Source organism: Pelophylax lessonae (assembly GCF_965119305.1).
Source record: "Pelophylax lessonae genome assembly, chromosome: 4".
Taxonomy (NCBI): domain Eukaryota; kingdom Metazoa; phylum Chordata; class Amphibia; order Anura; family Ranidae; genus Pelophylax; species Pelophylax lessonae.
The window spans coordinates 53,717,461-53,743,459 of record NC_138771.1 but is presented as its reverse complement, the minus strand read 5'-3'; the positions used below and the strand labels follow the sequence as shown (position 1 = coordinate 53,743,459).

At 43.7% G+C, this 25,999-nt stretch overlaps 1 protein-coding gene across 1 annotated transcript in view; it reads right to left on the bottom strand.

The window, feature by feature from the left end:
- The window catches only part of POLG (DNA polymerase gamma, catalytic subunit), a 105,051-nt gene that overhangs the window by 46,116 nt on the left and 32,936 nt on the right, over window positions 1–25,999 (bottom strand). The window contains exons 8-11 of the mRNA XM_082255112.1: window positions 23,829–23,955; window positions 23,387–23,741; window positions 19,115–19,201; window positions 15,469–15,585 (exon numbers count right to left, since the gene is read on the bottom strand). Of these exons, the coding sequence (XP_082111238.1) occupies window positions 15,469–15,585; window positions 19,115–19,201; window positions 23,387–23,741; window positions 23,829–23,955 (686 nt within the window). The remainder of the gene's footprint in view (window positions 1–15,468; window positions 15,586–19,114; window positions 19,202–23,386; window positions 23,742–23,828; window positions 23,956–25,999) is intronic.

Genomic DNA, 25,999 nt, shown 5'->3' with positions numbered 1-25,999 from the left:
GTGCTGGATATCTTTGCAGTGATCATAAAAGGGCACTTCAGTCAACTCTTACAGCATCATACAGCATACAACATCAGGCAGAACTATATGGCCCTTATTTATACAAACTATGAAATAAAAGTTGTACTGTCCAGGCAAGGTTAAAAACTAAAACTATAAGATCCATTATAACTTCTATTCCAGACAGCATACTTGTGTACTTAAATACAGCCAGTGCAGAGCCTATTAGGAGTGGTTAAATGAAAAAAAAAAAAGCCTAAAATGAAACAATTCTTAAAAGTGCTCACTCCTCCCCCCCCCCCCCCCCGCTTCCGGCAATACTCTATGCCAGGGGTGTTAAACTCAATTTAATCATGGGCCGCATCAGCATTATGATTGCCCTCAAAAGGGCCAGTTGTAACTAAGACTAGATGTCCAGAGCATCCCTTACATAAGATGTCAGGAGCCTCCCCACCATCAGAAGTTGAGTCCCCCACCCTCCCTTCCATCACAGTGCACCCCCCTTACATTGTGATGCTGCTGGGAAGAAGCTGGAGGCGTTGCTGGAAAGCAGAAAGTTCAAGGTCTTAAGGAGGACCAGAGGAGGGCTGGAGCTCTCCTGCAGCTGCAGGAGAGGAGCGAGGGCCACATAAAATGGCCTGGGGGACCAGATTCGGCAAAAAAGATCTGTACACTTACCTTTTTATAATCCTGAAGTTCCGACTTCCCTTTTTAAAGGAAGCATTTCACAACAGCTGGGAATTCTGGAAGCTCTTAGGCTCCCATGACCTAGCTGTTCTCGGTGCTCCCTCCTCTCCCCTGCAGCAGCAGCTCACTGACACAGGGAAACCAGAGCTGCAGAACCATGTGACCAGACCGGAATGGATGAAAAAGAACCAAATAGACAGATCTTTTTTCCACAGAGTATGCAATATAGGTAGGAGGAGGGTGAGGGAATGTTTTAAGAATAGTGATAGGCTTTTTTTCCACTTTAAAGCGGAGTTCCACCCCCCTTTCAAAAATTAAAGTCAGCAGATACACATACTGTACACATATTGTAGCTGCTGACTTTTAATATTAGGACACTTACCTGTCCTGGAGTCCAGCGATGTCGGCACCGCAGCTGATGTTTCCATCGGCTGTCGGGTGCTGCCACGCCATTGCCGGTAAGGGTACCTGGCAGTGAGGCCTTGCGGCTTCACGGTCGGCTCCCTACTGCGCATGCGCGAAATGGGCTGCGCATGCGCGAGACGTGCTGCACATGCGCGAGACGCGCTGAGCATGTGCGAGACGCGCTGAGCATGTGCGAGACGCGCTGCGCATTCGGACTGACTCAGCGGCGGGGGGTAGGAGGAGGGGACCTAACTTTGCAGCGGCGCCGTTTCCCGGAAGTGGGGAAAGGTACCTGTCAAAAACAGGTACCCGTTACCCCCTCCCCCCTGAAAGGTGCCAAATGTGGCACTGGAGGGGGGGGGGGGGAGGAAGCAAATGAGCGGAAGTTCCACATTTGGGTGGAACTCTGCTTTAAGTCAGTTTGGGAAAATGATTAACCAAAAGTCAGAGTTCAGACAGTGAAGAGAGAATGCTTAATGTGGCATCTGTAAGGTAGCATAACTCTATTCATAACTAAAACTTGTAGATGTGTAACTCTATGTAGATCCTAAGGGGCTGGTTTACCTTTCACTTAAAGAAAACCCCCAGTTGTACTGAAAAACATTAGGGTTGGAGGGTCACAGAGAAAATATAAACAGTGCTATGTCTACTTACCTGCATGGTCCCAATCCTGCAATCCTTGGCCCACTCTTCTGCTGGGACCTGAAGCCAGCCTCTCTGAGCCTCTTATGCTATGTTTTGGCACCAATGCATATAAACATCCTGATACATGTGGAGGGAGACTACAGTCCAGACAGTGGAGTGCATAGAAGGGGCAGCTATTCCTCTATTCTGAATCTTTTAAGTGAAACTAGGGATTTTATTTTAGTGCTTCCAGCATTAAAAAGCTTAGAGACCCCGTCACCAGAAAAAAACATGATTTTATATACTAAAGCGGAACTAAGGCCCCTTTCACACTTATGCGACACGATTTTACCATGATTTTGCCGCGATTTTGAGCAATGGCTCAGGGCTATATACCTCAAAACGCATTAAAATCGTGCCAAAGAAGTGCAGGAACTACTTTGAAGTCGACTTCGAAACGCACTGATATGAATGGGGATCATTGAAAATAATGGAAAACGACCTGTCATGCGATTTTGCGGTCCAAAATCGCGGGACAAGTCGCACTAGTGTGAAAGGGGCCTAAACTGTATCGAAGCACCACAAACTCAAAATGTTGTTTATTTAGTTTTAATATTCAAAGCAAACTCCCCCATCCATCCATGTCTCCATGCTTTATTTTGTTTAGAAATCACTTTGAAAAACAGCCTCTATCGATTCTAGTTGCGGCCATCTTAAATAAGGGCAGATGGCTCATGTAGCATTCACTTACTTGAATCCATCTGCTAGTAGCTCAGGCATGCAGTCAGAAGGGTGTGCTTAGCTAAGAAAGCCCCTCCTCCAGATGAAAGAAAAAAAAAATGCTGATGAAGACTCCTGGGATGTATGACATCATTTTGGCCTAGGCCAAAAACCAGGAAGCAAATGAAAAAATGTTAAAAAAAAAATACACAAGTAAATATAACATACCTCCCTATCTATTCAATAATACTAGCAGCAAAAGGATTAAAAAAAGTTAAAGTGACTCTAAACATATTTCTTAAATAACAAATATGTTCTACTTACCTGCTCTGTGTAATCATGGTTTTGACAGGAGCCCTAATTCTAATCATCTTGGGTCCCCCGCTGGCACTTCTGGCTCCTCCCCTTAATAATGCCCCCAAAGCAAGCCTCTAGCTATGGGGACACCCGTGAGGGTTCGCTCCCGGGCCTTGCTGTGTGAATCTATGGACACAGACATCAGGACTCGACCCCACCCCCTCGTCCCTGGCTGTGATTGACAGCAGAAGGAGCTAATTGCTTCCGCTGCAGTTTCAGAGTCAATAAGGAGGGAGACAGCAAAGAGAGCCTTGGCTCTCCTGAAAATCACTGGGCTCAGGTAAGTATAAGTGGGTGCTGGGGGGGGGGGGGGGTTGGGGGGACTACATGCAGAAGGTTTTTTACCTTAAAGTGTTACTAAACCCACAACAATAAAATCTGTATATGCAGTAAAGCATGCTTGTTATACTCAGTGTGGAACATAAGGGGTTAATCTTCTGCATTGTATAAAAAGGCTGTTTCTGTCCATTCTGACCCCTCCCTTCTTCCACTGTCCCCAATATATCTCCTGACAGTACAGAGTTAGGGGAAAAAATGCAAGTGCTCAGCTTGGTGTGTATTGCTAGAGTTTTTTTTTTTCTTGGAAGAGTGCATGTGATCAGCACAGGGCCAATCAGCACTGCCAGACAGAGGGTCATGGGTCCTGCATCCTCATAGGACAATCATGGGAGAATGGAATCTCCTCCTACAAGCTTTAACCAGACTCTGATAGAAGTCACAAAACTGCTCTAACTGCTGATGAGAAAAGGTATTTCGCAGTTTATATTTACTAATAATAGTTACGTAGTTACATAGTTAGTGAGGTTGAAAAAAGACATCAGTCCATCCAGTTCAACCTATGATGTGTGTGTGTGTTTGCTGTTAACCGTACATTGTATACCCCTGTATGTTGTGGTCTCTAAGGTGCCCATCTAATAGATTTTTGAAACTATCGATGCTCCCTGCTGATACGACTGCTTGTGGAAGAGAATTCCACATCCTTACTGCTCTTACAGTGAAGAACCCCTTACGCATTTTAAGGTTAAACCTCCTTTCCTCTAGTTTTAGTGAGTGGCCACGTGTCTTATTGACGCCGCTCCTAGTAGACGTCTTGTGACGAAACCGGTAGGGCGGAGTCAGCGACGTCTAACGTCATTTCCGGCACCCGGAGCCAGAGCCGTGGAACGCGGAAGCTTCCCGGCCACACTACACTGATCGCGGACAGCCTCGAATCTCCCTGTGAGTCTCTACACTTTTTTATCATGTTGTTTGGATATGATACCTAGGGGTCTCCTTTCTTCTTTCTGAGGAATCACGCAGACCCACCAGGAAGTCAGAGGGGACAGCGGAACCCAGATATACGGTACCCTCCTGCAACTGATATCAGGTCATATAGCAGGGTGCGACACCTAGCGGTCACGCAGGTTGTTGCAACCCGAATTCATCACATTAATTCATTTATCCTATTCATCTTACACCTATTAATTTCAGTATACATTTTTTTCGTTTGCTCACAGCAGCTTTTACTTCTTTTCTCTTCACTAAACACCATCACCTTTGGTTCATAGTGAGGATAGATATATGTTTCACCTGGTCTTTTTTTAAATAAAATTCACTAATTTATTTCAGCCTTGTGTCTCTCCTTTCTTTGCACTAGCACTTATGCACTTTATCACCAATAATTTAAGATACAAGGCATTTATATAATCTATTTTTATTGATTTTTACACAATATTTTTATACAGCATTTTATAAGATTGCACTTTAAAATTTATTTATCTATTTATTCACGGCACACATTAAGTGGTATCACCATTCACGCTAAGCAAATATAATATTGCTATTTCTTGAAAAACGGTAGCGCCGTTCACAACCCCACTTGCACTATTTTATTTCCAACCCAACTTGTTGGGTTTGGTTGTTGGCAGCTCACACCGTCTGTTTCTGCATTCACCTTATTAATCCATAGCGCTGGTCACCTTTGTTTTAATTACGTGTCTTATTGTATTTCCTTTCTCTGAATAGTTTGTTCCTTATGCTAGGGTCGCCAGTACAGTATTTGTACATTGATATCATATCCCCCCTCAATCGTCTCTTCTCCAGAGAGAATAAGTTCAGTGCTTGTAGTCTTTCCTCATAGCTGATGTCCTCCATTCCCCTAATTATTTTTGTTGCCCTTCTCTGGACTCTCTCCAGTTCCAGCACATCCTTCCTGAGGACCGGTGCCCAGAACTGGACAGCATACTCCAGATGTGGCCGGACCAGAGTCTTGTAGAGTGGGAGAATAATCTCTTTATTTCTGGAGTGAATCCCCTTTTTTATACATCCCAGTATTCTGTTGGCTTTGCTTGCAGCGGCTTGGCATTGCATGCCACTGCCCAGCCTGTTGTCTACCAGTACCCCCAGGTCCCTTTCCATTCTAGACTCCCCCAGAGGTCCCCCCCCCTAGTGAGTAGCTTGCTTTCTGGTTTCTGGCCCCCAAGTGCATTACTTTACATTTTTCAACATTAAATCTCATCTGCCATGCAGTTGCCCACCCCGTTATTTTGTTCAGGTCCGCTTGTAAGGTTTCCACATCCTGCATAGAAGATATTGGCATGCTTAGTTTATTATCATCCGCAAATACTGAGATTGTACTAGATATCCCCTCCTCTAGACCATTTATGAATAAATTAAACAGGATTGGTCCCAGGACAGAACCCTGGGGGACCCCACTTTCCACATCCGCCCAATCCGAGTACTCCCCATTAATTATCACCCTCTGTACTCTCCCCTGGAGCCAGTTCTCTATCCAGGTACTCACCTTATGGTCCATACCTACCTTCCTTAGTTTGTACAGTAATCGTTTGTGGGGAACGGTGTCAAAGGCCTTTGCAAAGTCCAGATACACCACATCCACAGGCTTACCTTTATCTAGGTGGCAGCTCACTTCATCATAGAAGGTTAATAGATTGGTTTGGCAAGAACGATTTTTCATGAATCCATGCTGATTACTACTAATAATACCATTTTCATTACTAAAGTCTTGTATGTGGTCCTTTAACCACTTTACAACCGTAGGATTTTGCTGTCTTCCGTCCAGACCACTTTTTGTGCTTCGGCACTGTGCGACTTTAACTGACAATTGTGCGGTCATGCAATGTGGTACCCAAACGAAATTTACGTCCTTTTTTTCCCACAAACAGAGCTTTCTTTTGGTGGTATTTGATCACCTCTGCGCTGTTTATTTTTTGCGATATTAATAAAAAAAGAGCGAAAATTTTGCAAAAAAATGACATTTTCAACTTTGTCTTTTAAAAAATATCCAATATACTCAATTTATGTCATTTTTTTTGGCCAAAATATATTTAGCTACATGTCTTTGACAAAAAAAAATTCAATGAGCGTATTTTTATTGGTTTGCGCAAACGTTATAGCGTCTACAAACTATGGTGTAAATACTGAAATTTTACGCAGCTTTAATTTCTGACTGCCTATCTCAATTCATGAAGTGCTAAAATGGCAGGGCAGTACAAGACCCCCCCAAATTACAACTTTTTGGAAAGTAGACATCCTAAGGAATGTTCTGAGAGGCATGTTGAGCTCATTGAATATTTAATTTTTTTGTCACAGGTGTTTGAAAAATGAATAAAAAAAAAAAATTTTTTTTTTTTAACACAAAGTTGTCACTAAAAGATAAATTTCTCACACATGCCATGGGTATATGTGTAATTACACCCCAAAATATATTCTGCTGCTTCTCCTGAGTACAGGGATACCACATATGTGAGACTTTTTGGGAGCCTAGCTGTGTACGGGACCCCGAAAATGAATCTCCATCTTTAGGTTTTCTAATGGCGTAAATTTTTGATTTTACTCCTCACTACCCATCACAGTTTCGGAGGCCCTGAAATTTCAAGATAGCACAAAACCCCCCAAATGACCCCATTTTGCAAAGTAGACACCCCAAGCTATTTGCTGAGAGGCATGGTGAGTCCATGGAATATTTTATATTTTGCCACAAGTTTTGGGAAAATTACAATTTATTTATTTTTTTTTTTTTTAACACAAAGTTGTCACTAAAAGATAAATTTCTCACACATGACATGGGTATATGTGGAATGACACCCCAAAATACATTCTGCCGCTTCTCCTCAGTATGGGGATACCCCATGTGTGAGACTTTTTGGGAGCCTAGCTGTGTACGGGACCCCGAAAATGAATCTCCATCTTTAGGTTTTCTAATGGCGTAAATTGTTGATTTCACTCCTGACTACCCATCACAGTTTCGGAGGCCCTGAAATTTCAACATAGCACAAAACCCCCCCAAATGACCCCATTTTGCAAAGTAGACACCCCAAGCTATTTGCTGAGAGGCATGGGGAGTCCATGGAATATTTTATATTTTGCCACAAGTTCCGGGAAATATATTATTATTATTTTTTTTTTTGTTTTTTTACACAAAGTTGTCACTAAATGATATATTGCTCACACATGCCATGGGTATATGTGAAATGACACCCCAAAATACATTCTGCTGCTTCTCCTGAGTACAGGGATACCACATGTGTGAGACTTTTTTGCAGTCTAGCCGAGTACAGGTCCTCGAAAGCCAACCCCCACTTTCAGGCTTTCCAAGGGCGTAAATTGTTGATTTCACTCCTGACTACCTATCACAGTTTCGGAGGCCATGAAATGCCAAGACAGCACAACCCCCCCCCCAAATGACCCCTTTTCGGAAAGTAGACACCCTAAGCTATTTGCAGAGAGGCATGTTGGGTGTTTTGCAGATCTCACTTTTTGTCACAAAGTTTTGGAAATTGAAAAAAAGAGGAAAAAAATGCATTTTCCTGTTTTTTCTTCATTTTCCAAAAAAAATGAGAGATGCAAAATACTCACCATGCCTCTCAGCAAATAGATTGGAGTGTCTACTTTGCAAAATGGGGTCATTTTGGGGGGTTTTGTGCCATCTTGGCGTTTCATGGCCTTCAAAAGTGTGATAGGTAGTAAGGAGTGAGATCAACAATTTACGCCCTTAGAAAGCCTGAAGGTGGGGAGTGGTTTTCCGGGTCCTGTACGCGGCTAGACTGCAAAAAAGTCTCACACATGGGGTATCCTTGTACTCAGGAGAAGCAGCAGAATGTATTTTGGGGTGTCATTTCACATATACCCATGGCATGTGTGAGCATTATATCATTTACTGACAACTTTGTGTAAAAAAAAAAAAAATAATAATTTTCCTGAAACTTGTGGCAAAATATAAAATATTCCATGGACTCATCATGCCTCTCATCTAATAGCTTGGAGTGTCTACTTTGCAAAATGGGGTCATTTGGGGGGGTTTTGTGCCATTTTGGCATTTCATGGCCTTCAAAAGTGTGATAGGTAGTAAGGAGTGAGATCAACAATTTACGCCCTTAGAAAGCCAGAAGGTGCGGATTGGTTTTCCGGGTCCTGTATGCGGCTAGACTGACAAAAAGTCTCACACATGGGGTATCCCTGTACTCAGGAGAAGCAGCAGAATGTATTTTGGGGTGTCATTTCACATATACCCATGGCATGCGTGAGCAATATATTATTTAGTGACAACTTTGTGTAAAAAAAAAACAAAAAAAAAAAAACAAATTGTCATTTTCCTGAAACTTAGGGCAAAATATAAAATACTCCATGGACTCAATATGCCTCTCAGCAAATAGCTTTGGGTGTCTACTTTCCAAAAAGGGGAAATTTGGGGGGTGTTTGAACAGTCCTGGCATTTTATGCTCAATTTTAGCAACACATCACCCACTCTTCTAACCACTTGAAAACCAAGCCTTTTCTGTGAGTTTTTGTTTACATGAAAAAATATTTTTTTTTCACAAGAAAATTACTTTGAACCCCCAAACATTATATATTTTTTTAAAGCAGAGGCCCTACAGAACAAAATGGTGGATGTTGCAATTTTTTTTGTTACACGGTATTTGCGCACACATTTTCCAAACGCAATTTTTGCGTAAAAAAAACACTTTTTTTATTTTTAATGCAGAAATACACTATATAATTCCAAATTGTTTGGTAAAATTTAAAAGATGATCTTATGCCGAGTTCATAGACACCTAACATGACATGCTTTAAAAATTGCGCACGCCCGTGCCGCGGCAACAAACTACGTACGGTTTTAAAAGCCTTTAAAAGTCTTTACAGGTTACCACTTTGGACTTACAGAGGAGGTCTACCACAACAATTACTGCCCTCGACCTGGCGTTCACGGCGATACCTCACATGCATGCTGAAATTGCGGTTTACATATGACACTAGACCAACGCTTGTGCGCGCATTTGCGCGCAAGCACGGGGGGACAGGGGGGCTTGATTTTTTTTTTTTTTAATTTGCTTTCTTATGTTATTTTGACGCCTTTTCTTTCATTTTTTTTTTCTTTAATCATTTTTTTTTGTTATCACAGTGAATTTAAATTTCCTCTATGATAGCAATCTGTAGTGACAGGTACTCTTTTTAAAAAAATTGGGGTCTTTTATACTCTAGATCTTTCCTCTGACCTTAACGCATCTGACCATACCAAAATTGGTGTGATAAAATACTTTCCCAATTTCCCAATGGCGCTGTTTATTTCCGGCGAAACTGAAGTCATGAAATGCTCGTAGCCTCCGGCATCTTAGGCCATAGAGATGATTGGAGCCATTCTCATCTCCAATCAGCTCTATGGTTAGATAATTGAACCACCGGCTGCACTCTCGGGTTAACCGGTGGGACAGGAGAGCCCGAGAAAAACCGTGGAAGGCAGCGGAAGGCGGCAGGAGGGGGGGGGGGGGGGGGGGAGTCCCCTCCCGCTGCATGTAAAAGCAGTCTAGCGGCCAATTATCCGCTAGGATTGCTTTTACATGTAAGCCGACCGCTTGCTGTAAAAAACGATACCAAGATGATGCCTAAATCTGCAGGCATCATCCTGGTATAACCACTCAAAGTCCAGCAACGTACCAGTACATTGCTGGTCTTTGTTTGGCATATAGGTTTTTTTTTTTTCATGCAGCCTGTGGGCTGAACGAAAAAAAAGAGAACCTATCAGAAATCAGCACAGGAATAATGCGTAGTATTACTCATCATTAACCGCCCAAACAACCACCCACTGAATTTAATGATGGGTATACACGACACTATCCACGTATACCAAAATAGGATTTTAACTGCAGTGCTAAAATCAGAAAATCACCACAGCTGCTATCAGCAAAGGTATCCATATATGCTGAGCGCAAACACTGTTTGTGTCAGAATATATAAAATCAATGCGTGGTAGCCGACGAGTACCTGCAAGAGAAACAGGTCACAAAAGAATGAAAAAACAAACAAAGTACATTAAAAAAAAGTACATTAGGAAGAGTAGGACATATAAAATGACTGACACAACAAAAGTTTTTGGATTCTCATCATTAACCGCCCAAACAACCACCCACTGAATTTAATGATGGGTATACACGGCACTATCCACGTATACCAAAATAGGATTTTAACTGCAGTGCTGAAATCAGAAAATCACCACAGCTGCTATCAGCAAAGGTATCCATGTATGCTGAGCGCAAACACTGTTTGTGTCAGAATATATGAAATCAATGCGTGGTAGCCGACGAGTACCTGCAAGAGAAACAGGTCACAAAAGAATGAAAAACAAACAAAGTACATTAAAAGTACATAGGAAGTGTAGAAGAACATAAAAAATGACTGAGACGACAACTATTTTTGGCTTTTATGTATTTTTTTTTTTTTTTTCAAACGTCGAGTTCCAGGTTCCAGGTTCGGGTCTCTCAAAATGACGATAGCCATCGAACATCTTTTGAGACCCTGTGTAAATGTGCCCTAAACTGTGCCGTGCTGTACCCTACGCTAATAATCCACTAGTGTGTGGTAGCGACGGAAACAGTCACCGTGGCAAAGACCAGGTCAGTCAGGACAGTCGGGACAATAATTCCGGGTGTCACGCCTAAATCCGCGCTTGCTGCAGACACGGCATCTTTTTTGGGGGTATCGTTTGGTAGGGGTACTCGGGAGGTATTGCGGAAAATGCCTCTCATGCAGCCGGCTCACTGCATCTGGTTGGGGAAGTTGGGCAGGAGCACCAGCTGAATACAGAAGGGCTCTGATTATCTCTTCTTGGAATTGAAAGAAGGATAATGTTCCAGCAGACGCTTTGTATAAGACAAAAGCGTTGTAAACAGCCAATTGAAATAGGTATACAGACACTTTTTTGTACCAGCGTCTGGCCTTACGGGCAATTAAGTACGGTCCCATCATCTGGTCGTTGAAGTCCACCCCTCCCATTTTACGGTTATAGTCGTGGACACAGAGGGGTTTCTCAACAACAACACCGGTGACCGTAGTAATTTGGACTGCCGTGTCTGGGTGAATGGAGGACAGCACGTAAACGTTTCGTTTGTCCCTCCACTTCACTGCAAGCAATTCATCGCACCTCAAGCAGGCTCTCTCCCCCGAGCTCAGTGGGGCATTCACTAGCCGTTGGGGGAAGCCCCGGCGATTAGATCGCACGGTGCCACAAGCGCCAATTTGCAATTGATAGAGGTGTCTAAAAAGTGGCACGCTTGAATAGAAATTGTCCACGTACAAGTGGTACCCCTTTCCGAATAAGGGTGACACCAAGTCCCAAACTATCTTGCCGCTGCTCCCTATGTAGCCTGGGCAGTCGGGGGGCTCCACAGTGCTATCTTTTCCCTCATAGACACGGAAATTAACTGTATAGCCTGTGGCCCTGTCACAAAGCTTATACAACTTGACCCCCTATCTGGCACGCTTGCTGGGGAGGTACTGTTTGATAGCAAGGCGACCAGTAAACTTAATCAGGGACTCGTCAACGCAGACATCTTGTTGGGGGGTAAACAAGGCTGCGAACGGCTGATTGAAGTGGTCTATGAGGGGCCGAATTTTGTGGAGCCGATCATATTCAGGGTCTCCCCGAGGACGACAGAGTTCATTGTCGTTGAAATGCATGAACCAAAATATTTGTTGGTATCGAGCCCTGGACATAACAGCAGAGAACACGTACATTTGATGAATTGGGTCAGTGGACCAATATAACCGCAATTCATTCTTTCTTGTAATGCCCGTGTTGAAGGAAAGGTCCAGATAGGTTTTAAACTCCTGAATCGTAATAGGATTCCAGGCGAATGGTCTGGCAAGGGGTGAATTTGGGTTGGCGGCGATGAATTGTTGAGCGTACAAATTTGATTGGTCCACAATAGATCTGAAAAGATCTTCAGTGAAAAACAGCTCAAAAAAGTTTATGGGATTAAAACCAGCTGTTTCCACTTGGATTCCGGGTTGGGCGGTGAATGGGGGGGAAGTACTGGCGCTGTGGAATCTGTGGGCTGCCAATTAGGATATGCCAGCGCTTCAGGGAGGACACTATGGGCTCTACGGGCCTGTCTTCGGATACGTGGTGGCTGCGGGCCACTACTCGTGCTAGCCACCGCACCAGCTTCAACTGCACTCAGGTGACTCGCCTAGTCACCAGGTGATACTGCAGTGCTGGTTGAAGGTCCAGGGTGTACTAGGCCGCTCGTGCTTGCCAGATCACGAGAAGTGTGAGCGGCACTAGTACTGGCACTCTGCTGCATACCAGAAACCTCCAGTTCTTGCAAGTCAACAACTCCAGAATGGGGTCGGGTACGCCTGACCCTAGCAGGGACCCCTCTGTCGGAGCTATCTGTCAGGGAGCCGCTGCTGTCATCTGGTTCGTATACTGACCCTGATTCTGACAGTGAGGCTTCCCCATCGCTCTCACGTGCCGCGGTCAGCATTTCGTAGACCTCTTCACCACTGTACCAACGTTTTGTCATTTTAGTAACTAAATTTACCGGTACAGTAGTGCGACTACTAGGTAATAAAAGCACCTGGTTGTCGAGGACTATTTGGTCGCTACAAAGAAAAACTGCTAGTGCTAACAGAGATCAGGCCTGACTCTGCTAACGCAGCGGTTTTGTGTGATGTGTTTTTTGGAAGTGTCAGTAATCTATTGATTACTACACTTGCCTGGGTAAGGTGGGCTGGGCAGGGGGGCTAAACGCAGGTGCTAGCAGGAATCAGTGCTGATTGTGCAAACACTGCGTTTGGGGAACACTAAATTATGAGGACGCTAGTATAGTTCTGATCAGATCAGATATTGATCTGTTCAAACACTATACTAGTAACGGTGGTGTGTGTGTGTGTGTTAGTGTACTTGACTCTAACTGACGCTAAGTAACGGTGGTGTAGTGGGACCCTGACGCTAACTAGCTAGCCTAAGTTGTGTCACCCGTGACGCTAATACAGTGATCGGTAATCACTGTATATAGTGAACACTGTGACAGGGAAGTGAAGGGGTTAAACTGGGGGAGATCAAGGGGTTAAACCTTTATAGAGGATAGATGGCGGGTGGCCTAAACCTATTCGGGCCTAGCGCAAGAGCAAATTAGGGTCACCAGTGACACTAAATACAGTGATCAGTAGTTATCTGATATACTGTATATATTAGTGCACTGTTTTATATGGAGTGAAGGGGTTAACTGGGGAAGATCAAGCGGTTAAAAGTTTATTAGGGAATAGGTGGCGGGTGCCCTAACCCTATTTGGGCCTAACGCAGGCGCAAACTACGCTCACAAGTGACACTTATACAGTGATCAGTAAAATATCTGTATACCACTGTATATAGTGTTCACTGTGAGGGGTTTGGGGGTGATCAGGGGGTGATCAGAGGTGATGAAGGGGTTAAATGTGCCTATGTGAGGTGTATCAGTGTAGTGTTGGTGGAAACTCACGTTTTTGGTGTGTCTCTGTCTCTCTCCTGGAACCGAAAGGACTTCAGGAGGGACAGTGACATCACTTCCCCTGTCTGTGTTTACATTACACAGACAGGGGACAGATTGCCATTGGTGGGGACCGATCTACAGACACTGACCAAAAATCATTGGTCAGTATCTGATGATTGATCGGTTCCCTACCGAATGCCATCGGGATCGGGACCCGCGGCGCGCGGGAGCGCGCTCTGGAGCCGCGATCGCGCATCACGTTAATACTACGTGGCTGAGCGGTATCGTGCCGCACTGCCGCAGTAGTATTACCGCGCGCGGTCCTAAAGTGGTTAACATCCCCTCCAAAATCTTGCAGACTACAGATGTTAGGCTGACCGGCCTATAGTTACCCGGGATACACCTCGGCCCCTTTTTAAATATTGGTACCACGTTGGCTTTTTTCCAATCAGCTGGCACCATACCCGTCTGTAAACTATCCTTAAAGATCAAGAATAATGGTCTGGCAATCACCTGGCTGAGCTCTTTAAGAACCCTCGGGTGCAAGCCATCCGGTCCCGGGGATTTATTTATGTTAAGTTTCTCTATTTTAGTTTAAAGTCTATCTTCTGTTAGCCATAGCGGCACTTCCTGAGGTGTGTTGTTTAGTTTGGCCTTACAAGCTGGGTTAGTGTAGCCCCCCGATTCTTTTGTGAAGACTGAAGAGAAGAAATTATTTAACACTTCCGCCTTTTCTCTGTCCTCAGTGGCCATATTTCCTTTGTCATCTTTTATGGGGCCAATGTGTTCTGGCCTCGCTTTTTTACTGTTTATATACTTAAAGAACTTCTTGGGGTTCTTTTTACTCTCCTCTGCTATATGTCTCACGTGTTCTATTTTAGCCGCCCTGATTTCGAATAGTTATTGCATTTCCATGTTTTGTGTACTGTGGGAGACCAGATATAGTGAATGCAGGCTCCTGGGTTTAATAACACTTTAATGCATAGAATGCATTAAGGTAAAAAACCTTCTGCCTTTAGAACCACTTTAATGTTGATTGAGAGAGTTTAGTTCTGCTTTCATATAAGGCCCCTTTCACACGGGCTTTCCGATCTGGTTCGCCTGTCAGTTTTTCAGCCGGACCTGATCGGACGCTCCATGCAGCCCAATAGAGCAGTGGATGTCAGCGGAGACATCTCCTCTGACACCCGCTACTATCCGATCCGATCCTGTCCATGAAATCCGGACGGATGGAAACCTCATTTTCCATCTGTCTGGAGGATCGGATAAGATCTGAAAAAAATGGACAGGCAGTCATTTATCATCCGATCTCCTCAGAGGACAGCAGGGATCTGACAGCTCCGTCTCTGCACACATAGAGCGGAGAAGGAGCTGTCATCCGCCTGCCCAGCGGGGATCGGCGGATCGATCCCCGCTCAGCAAAATGGAGTCCGCGGGGCGAACTGCCCGTGTGAAAGGGGCCTAATAGTGCTTTATTTTTAATTAGTATTAACCCCACCAGGGCAATACTTTTATTATCTAAATGCAGAGCTGGGGGCAAGAAGAATCCAACACTTATAGGAGCGTCAGATTCTTCTCTTTCTCACCGTTCTTCCCCTGGCCATTACATGCAATTGGGAGCGCTGAGGCTGTGTGCTGGAGAACACAAATTAGAATATGAATACATTTTAGCCACCAGCTAATGACATTTAGGTGAACAATTGCTTGCTAGCAGCCCATGTACAGGTCACACAGCTCTGTGCCATAGTTTATAGAGGCAGCAGAGAACAGCTTCCTATAAAAAAAGATCCCACATTCTAAATGATTCCCTTGATGCAAAGTATTGTGTGTACAGAAGTGTTCTCTGAGCGGATCAACAAATGTTAAAATGTTCAGAATGAAAGCCTGTAGTATGTTATTAGGAACAAAGTGCATTTTTCAGACTTACTTTATGTGGCAAGCGATAAAACCAGCAGCCTGGAACATTGACGTCACCGCAAGGGCCATTTCCATGGTGATTGGGTGCCGTGTCCTGACATTCGGGTTCCTGTACAGCAGGAGGCTCCTGTGGCGGTGAATAGGGTGTGGATTATATGTAATTACACACATACAGCACAATGGCAGTGGACAAACACTCAGCAACTCAGAGTCCCAAGCACTTCCACATCTCTACACTGAAGATGAATTAGCTGAAGCTCAAAGTTTAAAAAGGAATTATTTGAACGTAAAATGAACTGACCAGAATGTAATCCTCAACTGGGGATTATCCCCTATACCAGGGGTCTTCAAACTATGGCCCTCCAGGTGTTCAGGAACTACAATTCCCATCATGCCTAGTCATGTCTGTAAATGTCAGTTTTACAATGCCTCATGGGACGTGTAGTTCCACAACAGCTGGAGGGCCGTAGTTTGAGGATCCCTGCCCTATACAGTGGAATAATTTGTTGGCATTGAGCTCTGGCCAGTTAATTTTCCCTTTAAAAAGCAAATCTGACGGCCACTTTAAAAAGTTAAAGCGTCGTCTAAGAGCAAGTATCATAGAGTATTCCCTTTGTTAAGAAGAAAACTCTCTTGTGTACTTTTCTGAAACTAGCTTTGCTTTGTTACAAAGGAATTAAAGCGGAGTTCCGGCCATGAAAAAACATTTTCAATAAAAATACCCCCGGGACAGTCAGGGCTAGTACATTCCACAATGGATAGCCTCTGTACTGTCCCGGGTCACACTTACCTGCAAGAAGAAATACTCACCTTTAAAACTTCTTCTCCAGCGTTGCCATCTCGGATGTGGGCAGCTGAAGCCAGCGCGTCCTCTTCTGCATCCTCTTCCGTGTCCTCTTCTCCCAGAATGCGCCTGCACTGGCCCCGCTCGTCACTTCCGGTGCGGCGCCGCATTCCTCCACAGCTTCTGAGCAAACCCAGAAGTTGTTTAGCAGGGAATGCGGCGCCGCACCGGAAGTGACGCGCGGGGCCGGTGCTGTCGCATTGATTCCTGGGAGCAATGACATTCAGCTCCCAGGAATCATTGCAAACCGGAAGTAACGGCGCGGGCCACGGCCGCCGAAGGAGGAAGTGGAAGAAAGGTGAGTATATTTTTCTACAATACAAGGTAAGTAAAAAAAAAAAAAAAAAATCGTAACTATCCATTTCCTTTTCAGGTGACGAAAAGCAAGCGGATGGCCACAAAATCGATTATGTTGATTTTGTGGCCGGAACTCCGCTTTAATTTCCCTGATTTTGGAGCTAAATCGCTGTACACCATTCATACCCCTAACAAGGAAAGGGCTCTTATTGGCCACCTAATGGCTAAGTTCACCTTTTCAGAAAATGTTACATCATGTTCCACCAGTATTTAGGGTGAAACATGTAACGTGCCCTGCAACCTCTCCTCCTGCCTCAGTGTGACAGCGGGTGAGAGATCTCCCCACACCCGCTGTCACAATGCCAAAAAAGCGCGACTCTGCCCCCACATGGCCGCTTCATTCATTCACAGTTTCCTGTGAAGGGATAGACTACAACTACCATCAGCCACCGCGGCTGACAGCTTGTAGTTCTGAATGGACTGCGGGGGCGCTTATAAGCCCTCTCCTAGTTCATTCACAGAGACATGTATTCTGTCAGTGGGACTCCACTATCAGAATACAATGATCAGCAGCTGCAGCCGCTGATCAGCAAAAGAATCCACAATGTTCACTACTGTACCGTACTTTACAATGGGTAGCAAGAAGAGTTGCATTACTCCATTCAAAGTAATCCCATCCAGCCATCAAATTTTTAATATACAGAGATAAAGGGGTCTTTCTAATGGGACAGATCACACTGAGCCTGCTGAGAAATGCTTACAGTCAGCTATGACAAATTCTCCTAAAGCAGGCCATACATCATGAAATTTTCTTTCCTGCAAAAATTTCTTGAATTTCCTATTCCTAAAATCTTCCCATGCAGCTTTTGTATTGTGACAGCGGGAGGTTTCCCCGCCATCAGAAGTCAATGATCACTGCTGGTTGCTGCCACCAGCAGTGATCGTACGAAAAAAAAAAAACAGACAGGCTCCTTACACTGAAGTCGATTAACCACTTTACCTCTGCTCACATTGCTGCTACTGCAGCAATGTGGCACGATCCCGTCCAGCGTTGTAGACCTACGTTGCTGGACTCCTCCCCCTGTAGGCGGCACTCGCGTGCCGCCGGAGGCACGCTCCCGCTGTTTTCAGTCACAGTGGGAGTCGGGCCAGGGGAGGAGCGGCGGCGATCGCCGCCACTCTTCCCCGATCGTCGGGGAATCGAGTGAGGAGATCCGCCCGCTTGTGTAAACAGAGCGGGCGGATCTCCTAAGTGACAGGCAGGGACAGATCAGAGTGACAGGCAGGGACAGATCTGTCCTTGTGTCACACAGTCACCTCCCCCCCCCCCACACGTTAGTAAGCACCAGGCATACATTAACCCCTCCCTCTCCAATAAAATTAACCCCTTCCCTGCCAGTGTTATTTTTGCAGTAACAGTGCATATATATAGCACTGATTACTGCAGTAATGTCACTGGTACCCCCAAAAGTGTCAAAAATGTTAGTCAAGGGTCCGATCTGTCCGCCGCAATGTCACAGTCCCGCAAAAAAAAAAAAATCACAGATCGCCGCCATTACACGTTTAAAAAAAAAAACACCAAAAATGACAGAAATCTTTCCCTTAGTTAGTAAACGCAATAACATTTGCGCAAACCAATCAAAATATGCTTATTGTGATTTTTTTTACCAAACATAAGTAGCAGAAAACAAATTGGCCAAAAATTAAAAAAAATTGATTTTTACATTTTTTTTGGGGGGGAATTTCATATAAAAAAATGTTAAAAATATTGTTATCTTTTCAAAATAAACGCTTTTTTTTTGTTTATAGCGCAAAAAGTAGAAATCGCACTGGTGATCAAATACCACCAAAAAAAAGCTCTGTTTGTGGGGAAAAAAGGACGTAAATTTTGTTTGGGTACAGCATTGCACGACCACGCAATTGTCAGTTAAAGTCGCACAGCGCCGAATCGCAAAAAGTGGCCTGGACGTAAGACAGCAAAATCCTCCGGTGGTATAGTGGTTAATAGATCGATTTCAGTACAATTATCCTGCCCATATATGCTGCTGAGCCGGCCAAATTTCTATCTATCTGTCTATGGCCGGCTTAAGAAACATCTAAAAAGGTAAGACAATATTTTAAAAACTGTTTAGCTATGTTGTGTGAAGGGTAACAAAACAAACAAATAGTGACGTTTTTTTTTTTAAATTTGATTGCTAAAGTAGAAATCCCCTTTAAGCTGCTCTAACCACCTAGTGCTCACTGCTCCATCTCCAGTGCACCAACTAGATGCCAACCAGTTAGACTATATATATATATATATATATATATATATATATATATATATATATATATATATATATATATATACATATATATATATAAACACACACACACATACACACCATATTCCCATATACATTTAGATAAATGCTTCTATTCCTTCAATTTTCAGAGAGCATTTAACCAAACCCAAAAATGATTTCTTAAACCAAATCCATAATAGTTTTATGATGAATAGAAGACAGGAACTCACTGATTTTTTTCGGTTTGTCTTCTTAGATGTTGCTTTGGTTAATTCTTCAGGGCCCAGGTCTGTCTCCAGCCGACTGAGTTCCTCTACCTGAAAAATGAGACATCAAACATTCAGTCACAAGCCTTTTCTTTTGAATTGCACATCCAATATTATTCAATTGTAATAAAATAGGTGCAGTGCTGATCAGTTTCACAGGAACCCGCATCCAAGGAGGGAAAAGCAAATGAAGTCTTCTGATAGTATAATATGGAGACCACCACCGACACCCACTTTCACAGCCTCTTACCAGTTGACATAGGCCCTCATTACAAAGGTCTATGGAAGCAGTGGATCATTTATTCGGTACTGGCAGCACTGGAATCCTAAAAACTTGTGACCAAAGTATTCATCATCTTTATAGCTCCAAGTGAGCAAATCGTCATGCGGGAATAAACAGAATAATCCTCATAGTGTATACTGTTAAAATCCTTTTTGCTGCTCTAGGTCTGCTGGCACCTATGGTTCCACAAGCCTGTGCTCTGCTCTTGCTGCACTGACTTAGCAGCCATGCCTGAGCCTTATGTACAGGTCCCTCTAAAAAAATTAGCATATTGTGATAAAGTTCATTATTTTCTGTAATGTACTGATAAACATTAGACTTTCATATATTTTAGATTCATTACACACAACTGAAGTAGTGCAAGCCTTTTATTGTGTTAATATTGATGATTTTGGCATACAGCTCATGAAAACCCAAAATTCCTATCTCAAAAAATTATCATGAAAAGGTTCTCTAAACGAGCTATTAACCTAATCATCTGAATCAACTAATTAACTCTAAACACCTGCAAAAGATTCCTGAGGCTTTTAAAAACTCCCAGCCTGGTTCATTACTCAAAACCGCAATCATGGGTAAGACTGCCGACCTGACTGCTGTCCAGAAGGCCATCATTGACACCCTCAAGCAAGAGGGTAAGACACAGAAAGAAATTTTTGAACGAATAGGCTGTTCCCAGAGTGCTGTATCAAGGCACCTCAGTGGGAAGTCTGTGGGAAGGAAAAAGTGTGGCAGAAAACGCTGCACAATGAGAAGAGGTGACCAGACCCTGAGGAAGATTGTGGAGAGGGAAATGCCAAAATGCCTGAAGTCCAGTGTCAAGTACCCACAGTCAGTGATGGTCTGGGGTGCCATGTCAGCTGCTGGTGTGGGTCCACTGTGGTTTATCAAGGGCAGGGTCAATGCAGCTAGCTATCAGGAGATTTTGGAGCACTTCATGCTTTCATCTGCTGAAAAGCTTTATGGAGATGAAGATTTAATTTTTCAGCACGACCTGGCACCTGCTCACAGTGCCAAAACCACTGGTAAATGGTTTACTGACCATGGTATTACTGTGCTCAATTGGCCTGCCAACTCTCCTGACCTGAACCCCATAGAGAATCTGTGGGATGTTGTGAAGAGAAAGTTGAGAGACGCAAGACCCAACACTCTGGATGAGCTCAAGGCCGCTATCGAAGCATCCTGGGCCTCCATAACACCTCAGCAGTGCCACAGGCTGATTGCCTCCATGCCACGCCGCATTGAAGCAGTCATTTCTGCAAAAGGATTCCCGACCAAGTATTGAGTGCATAACTGAACATAATTATTTGAAGGTTGACTTTTTTTGTATTAAAAACACTTTTCTTTTATTGGTCGGATGAAATATGCTAATTTTTTGAGATAGGAATTTGGGGTTTTCATGAGCTGTATGCCAAAATCATCAATATTAAAACAATAAAAGGCTTGCACTACTTCAGTTGCGTGTAATGAATCTAAAATATATGAAAGTATAATGTTTATCAGTATATTACAGAAAATAATGAACTTTATCACAATATGCTAATTTTTAGGGAGGGACCTGTATATGCGGCTCCTTTTATGTAGGAAAAACTAAGAGGACGTTCGCACACCGCATTCAGGACTATCTGTATTATATAGATGCAGGGTTATTTTTTTTACACATATCTGAAAGAACGTTGGGTCGTGTCATAGCTATGATCCCAATGTAATCACCTTTTCTGTTCTCTAGGTTATCCCCCAAAATCCATGTGGGGGGGGGACTTTGGCTATAGAATCCTCAAACAGGAGGTTAAGTGGATCTATAATTTACAGGCCACTTCTCCACCAGGCCTTAACACTGCTATTTCCTTTCAACCCTATCTCACTTGATCTATATATTTCCTCCCTTCTTTTTTTTTGTAATATAATTATGTGCATGTGTACCCATGTATATGTATTTTTGTGTTGGATATTCTATAGATTTGAGCTGGCTGGGCTGGGGGGTGTGGATCAAGGGTTGCTGTGGGTGCCTGGTGTTTCCAGCTTTATATTTTGGGAAGTGCTCGGGCGCCAAGCCAGGATATGGTTTTTCCTATTCCTTACCCGACCGCTCCTTCCGGCCGGGGCTTGGAGCGGGGTAGCGGCCAGGAGTGACGTGTGCGTGTCACCCTGGTTGCCGCGCACGCTCTATTCTTTTGCGCCCGTGCCGGAAGTGATGGACGGGAGGTTTCCTGCTCCGCCCCTTCCGGTGGAGCCCCGTACATTACGGAGACGGTCCGTGCAGTGGACGCGGCCATTCTCCATCTTGGAAACACCTATGCTGGCGGTATTAACGGATTGAGGCAAGGACAATTCTCACCCTTCTATATTTATACAGATTTTGTTACTTTTGGCCTCCTATTTCTGGGATCTTTCATGTGGAGGATACCTTCTGTCTAACCATATTGGATTTGAGGATCACTGACAAGAAGGTGTCTTGATTTTTTTTCCCCTCTATATATGGGTGTATTCCTCCTCTCTTTCCTTCAGGACTTTCCCAGACTCTAGGCACCTTGCCATCTGCTCTGTGTGCTTGGTTGGGGGCCATTTATGTTATATGATTTCCTAAAACACATTTATAAATTGCTTTTTAGATTGTGTCCACATTCCATCTGTTTTTGACCCGGGGTGGTTCCCTTTACGGTCGAACCTACTTATTTTGTATCTGGATTTGCGGGGCTCAGTACTCCCAAGGAGGGGTACCCCGTTATGTTGCTAGGGGTTCTCCTCTTAAGCTGTTACTACTGGGCATCCCTGGTGTGTTTATGGGGCACCCTCTATCCCAGCCATTGAAGACTTGCCTGGTTATATTATTTGTGGTGAGCATTCTTTTCTTTTTTCTTTTAATTGGATTGTAACTAATTGAACTCCTATATGAAATTATTTTCTCTGCATCTATATGTAACTTTTTTTCTTCTATAAAGTCTGCCAAAAAATTCAAGGTTCTCTGATGAAGCCTTTTGGAACATTACAGTTCAACGAAACGCGTCAGTCCCATGTCACCCTTGTTTGACCATCAGCGGGCCATCTGTATCCATTGGCCGGACTTTCTCTTCTATGGCGGATGTGGAATTATATTTATACATATGCAATTGATGTTTTACCTTTTAATCAAGTGTATACAATAAATTGAATTTTAATGTACCTTTATCTTTTTTGTTGATCTATTATGCACACCATTGCATATTCCACACCCTCCAAAGTCCCCTCTTTTTATTGAGTGGGGGTTGACTCCCTGTGGTTCCTTGTTGGACCCCAGAGAACCTCCCCCTCTTTTTAGTTTTGATTTTTGCTCTTGTGTTATCTATTTTATGACAAAGATTGGCTCTGAAAAAAAGGAAGTCAACCTACAAATGAACAGGCTCTCTCTCCCCATGTGTGTGCTATCTGCATATTCACATAACAGTGGGAACATTCTGAGATTTAGCTGTATGGAGTGCTGTGCTACTACATTTGAATGCTGCCCTGAAGGTTTTTAATCCCTATTTAAATGTATGTAGCTAGCCTGCTACATTGTAGTTCTGCTGAGGAAGTTGTTGACCCTTTCCATGCGATGCTAGGCCTACTGGTCTTAGCTTAAAGTGGTAGTAAACCACAGAAAATCTTCTCCCTGAAAGATCATGGCATAATGTGCTTGTATGCCCAACCCCCTCTCTCTCCTGATTGTCTGAGTTTGATTGACAGCCAATGGCGCCCCTGCTGTGTCTCAGCCAATCAGGAGAAAGAGTCCCGGAAGGCTGAGGCACTCGTGGACATCGCTGGATAGAGAGGGGGCTCATGTAAGTATTGGAGAAGCTGATGGGGTGGCTGCACACAGAAGACTTTATCTCATTCATAGAATGAATTAAGATAAAAAAAACTTCTGACTTTACAACCCCTTTAACTATGAGACTTGGATGACCAAGTCATAGAATAAATGCATCAATCCATTACTTTACCTTTTGCCAGATGCTGCTGTCTTCTGTTAGCAAGAATTCTTCATTAACAGAGGAATCCAGTTTATCGGCATTCACTTTAGCCTTATTCTTGTATTCGGTGTATGAATCTTCAATTGCCTCATACGGGCAAAAAGCAGCACCAGCAGAATGATCATCCTCTTCTTGGTTGGCCAACAGATTGTCCTTCCGCCCTGGAACAAGATAGCCCCAGCCATGCTTCTCCGAGAAATGCAGAGGAAAGCCATCCCAAGTCAAACGCATTAGTTTAGGAGTTAGTCGCATCTGAATGCTGATAAGGCTTGGACCAGGCACCCAATCAGGATCTCCCAGTTTAGGACAAAGCTTACGATACCAGCTACATGAACAAACAGAACTCTTCAGCTCAGTTGCCATTTACATACAATTTTACATAACCAGCATGTTATTTTTACATTCCTCTTACCCTGGATGCCCCGGCATGTGTTGGTTTCGCTTTGGTAAGGATGGCAAAGTCTTCTCTATGATCCTCTCCAAGTAAAGTTTACCAGGAGGAGGATGCGATTCTTCCTCTTCACTGGGAGGACCAGGATCTAAAAGGCACAATTTCCAAATCAAAATAAAAATTGATTTAAAGTAGTAGGTTAGGTACCTTTAATGACTGAAGAGGTGTGGTATTGAGCGTCTAGCTCAGCTGTACTTCCAATAGCTGAAATATTATACACGTTTTTTTTTACCAGTACTTGTAAACTGTCCTACATGCCCAGTTTAAGGATATAGCTCTGCAGTGGAGTAGGGCACCATTGCTACGCTCCCTGGCTTTTGCTACATCTACTAAGGGTCTGATTTCGGATCTTCATGGCAGTCTACATCTGGCAGCTTTAAATGGCAAAGTAGATCTGCCTTGTAGGGAGCGCTGGTTGGAGGACTTGGTTGATCTTACAGGAGAACATTGGCAATATATTCTGGAATCAGTCCCTTTAGTGTCTCTAGTGCTGGGACAAGGTCATCCAGTGCCCAGGGCAAAGATGCCAAGCTGCACCCCCCCTTACCCATTCATGATGTACAAGCTTTACGAGATCCTACTCCCAGCATGCACTCGCTTGACAAAATTCATTGGCACTGTCACTACTTCTATCAGCCTTGTAACAGAAGGAAGGCACTCCCATCCCTATAGTAAACCAATGCACCCAGAGCAACTTTCCCTCCTGCCCACCCCTTGCCCCAGCCCTGAGTGTATCTGTTAACTTCTCAAAAATGGTCACAACTGTACCTACTACACAGAGCCCACTATACACTGCAGAAATTGTTTAAATTTGGTAGGTGACCAGAGGAACACTTTCTTAGATGTGGATTCTCACTGGGCTCCCTCATACACATGATATGGCGGTGTCCTAAAATCACATGAATACGGAGAAGCGATTCTTCAAACACTGAATTCTGTGTTTATGCTGTCCTGTTTTGTCTACAAGGCTACATGGATGGATGAGGAGCTGGTTCCACCTACCACGCATATTCTCGTACTTTGTTGCCTTTTTCAGGCTAGAAAACTCATAGCTCAGAGATGGTTGGCACTACTTTCCCCTTCACATTCTAACTGGATGAAAGTGGGAAATGACACCATATTAGAAGAGAAAAATGTGTTCACCAAAACGATGAATGTCCGAAAAAAATTTTTATAAGCTTTGGGAACCTTGGTTGGGTACCCCGGGCTTGGGTATTCCGTTACTAGTGATGGATAGATTGTTAGTATAGTTTAGATAATACCTATTGATGCATTAATCTCCGGTGACTGTGGTCACGATCTCTAATTTTCAGACTCGCTACCTGTAGAGTGATATCCCTTGTATTGTATGAATCTGTATAGTGGGAGGTGCAGTGTTGTTTAGGCAATCTAGGCACAAATGTTGAGTTGTCCCCGATTGAATGATCAGACGGCGGCCAAGAGGGTTGCATGCAAGTATCCTTATTTTCTACTGCAACATATTCTATGATTGTCTATTACAGGGTCTCCAAACTTTCTAAACAAAAGACAGTTTACTGTTCTTGAGGCTTCAGGGGGCCAGACTGTGGCCAGTGGAATCAGAGAACGCCAAGCTGTCAGTGAGAGCAAACAGTGGCCCATCATTGGTTTTAGAGGAAGGAATAGTGCCCTATTGTTGGTATCAGTGGAAGGAGGCAGGGGATAGTTTTTCTACAAGAATGTATCGCTATGGGGTCTTTTGTGGGTTTTATTTTTTGTAATGGTGACTTTTTACAATTTTTTTTCTCAAATAAAAAATGATTTAATAAAAGAAAAAAGAAAATTGAAACCTTCTTTGGAGAACCCTATCCGGCCTCAACCTAACGACTGTACTTTTTATTTTCTCTTTCAGCCCCCCCCCCCACAGTATGTACCTTTTGATCCTCCCTTTTAGAGTGTGAGCTCTAAAGCCTGGTACACACAAGTCGAATATCGGCCGATTCAAAAGAAACCGATGTTGTGCCAAAAACTTCAGCTTGCCGAGAACTCCAACAACGTCATTTCCGGCGAGTGTACACCAGGAATAATTGGGGATTTTAACCACTCGGTGTTTTCACAGAACACCGGCAGCCTTTTCACTCCGGTAGATGCTATATTTAGTGGAGATTGTTTTT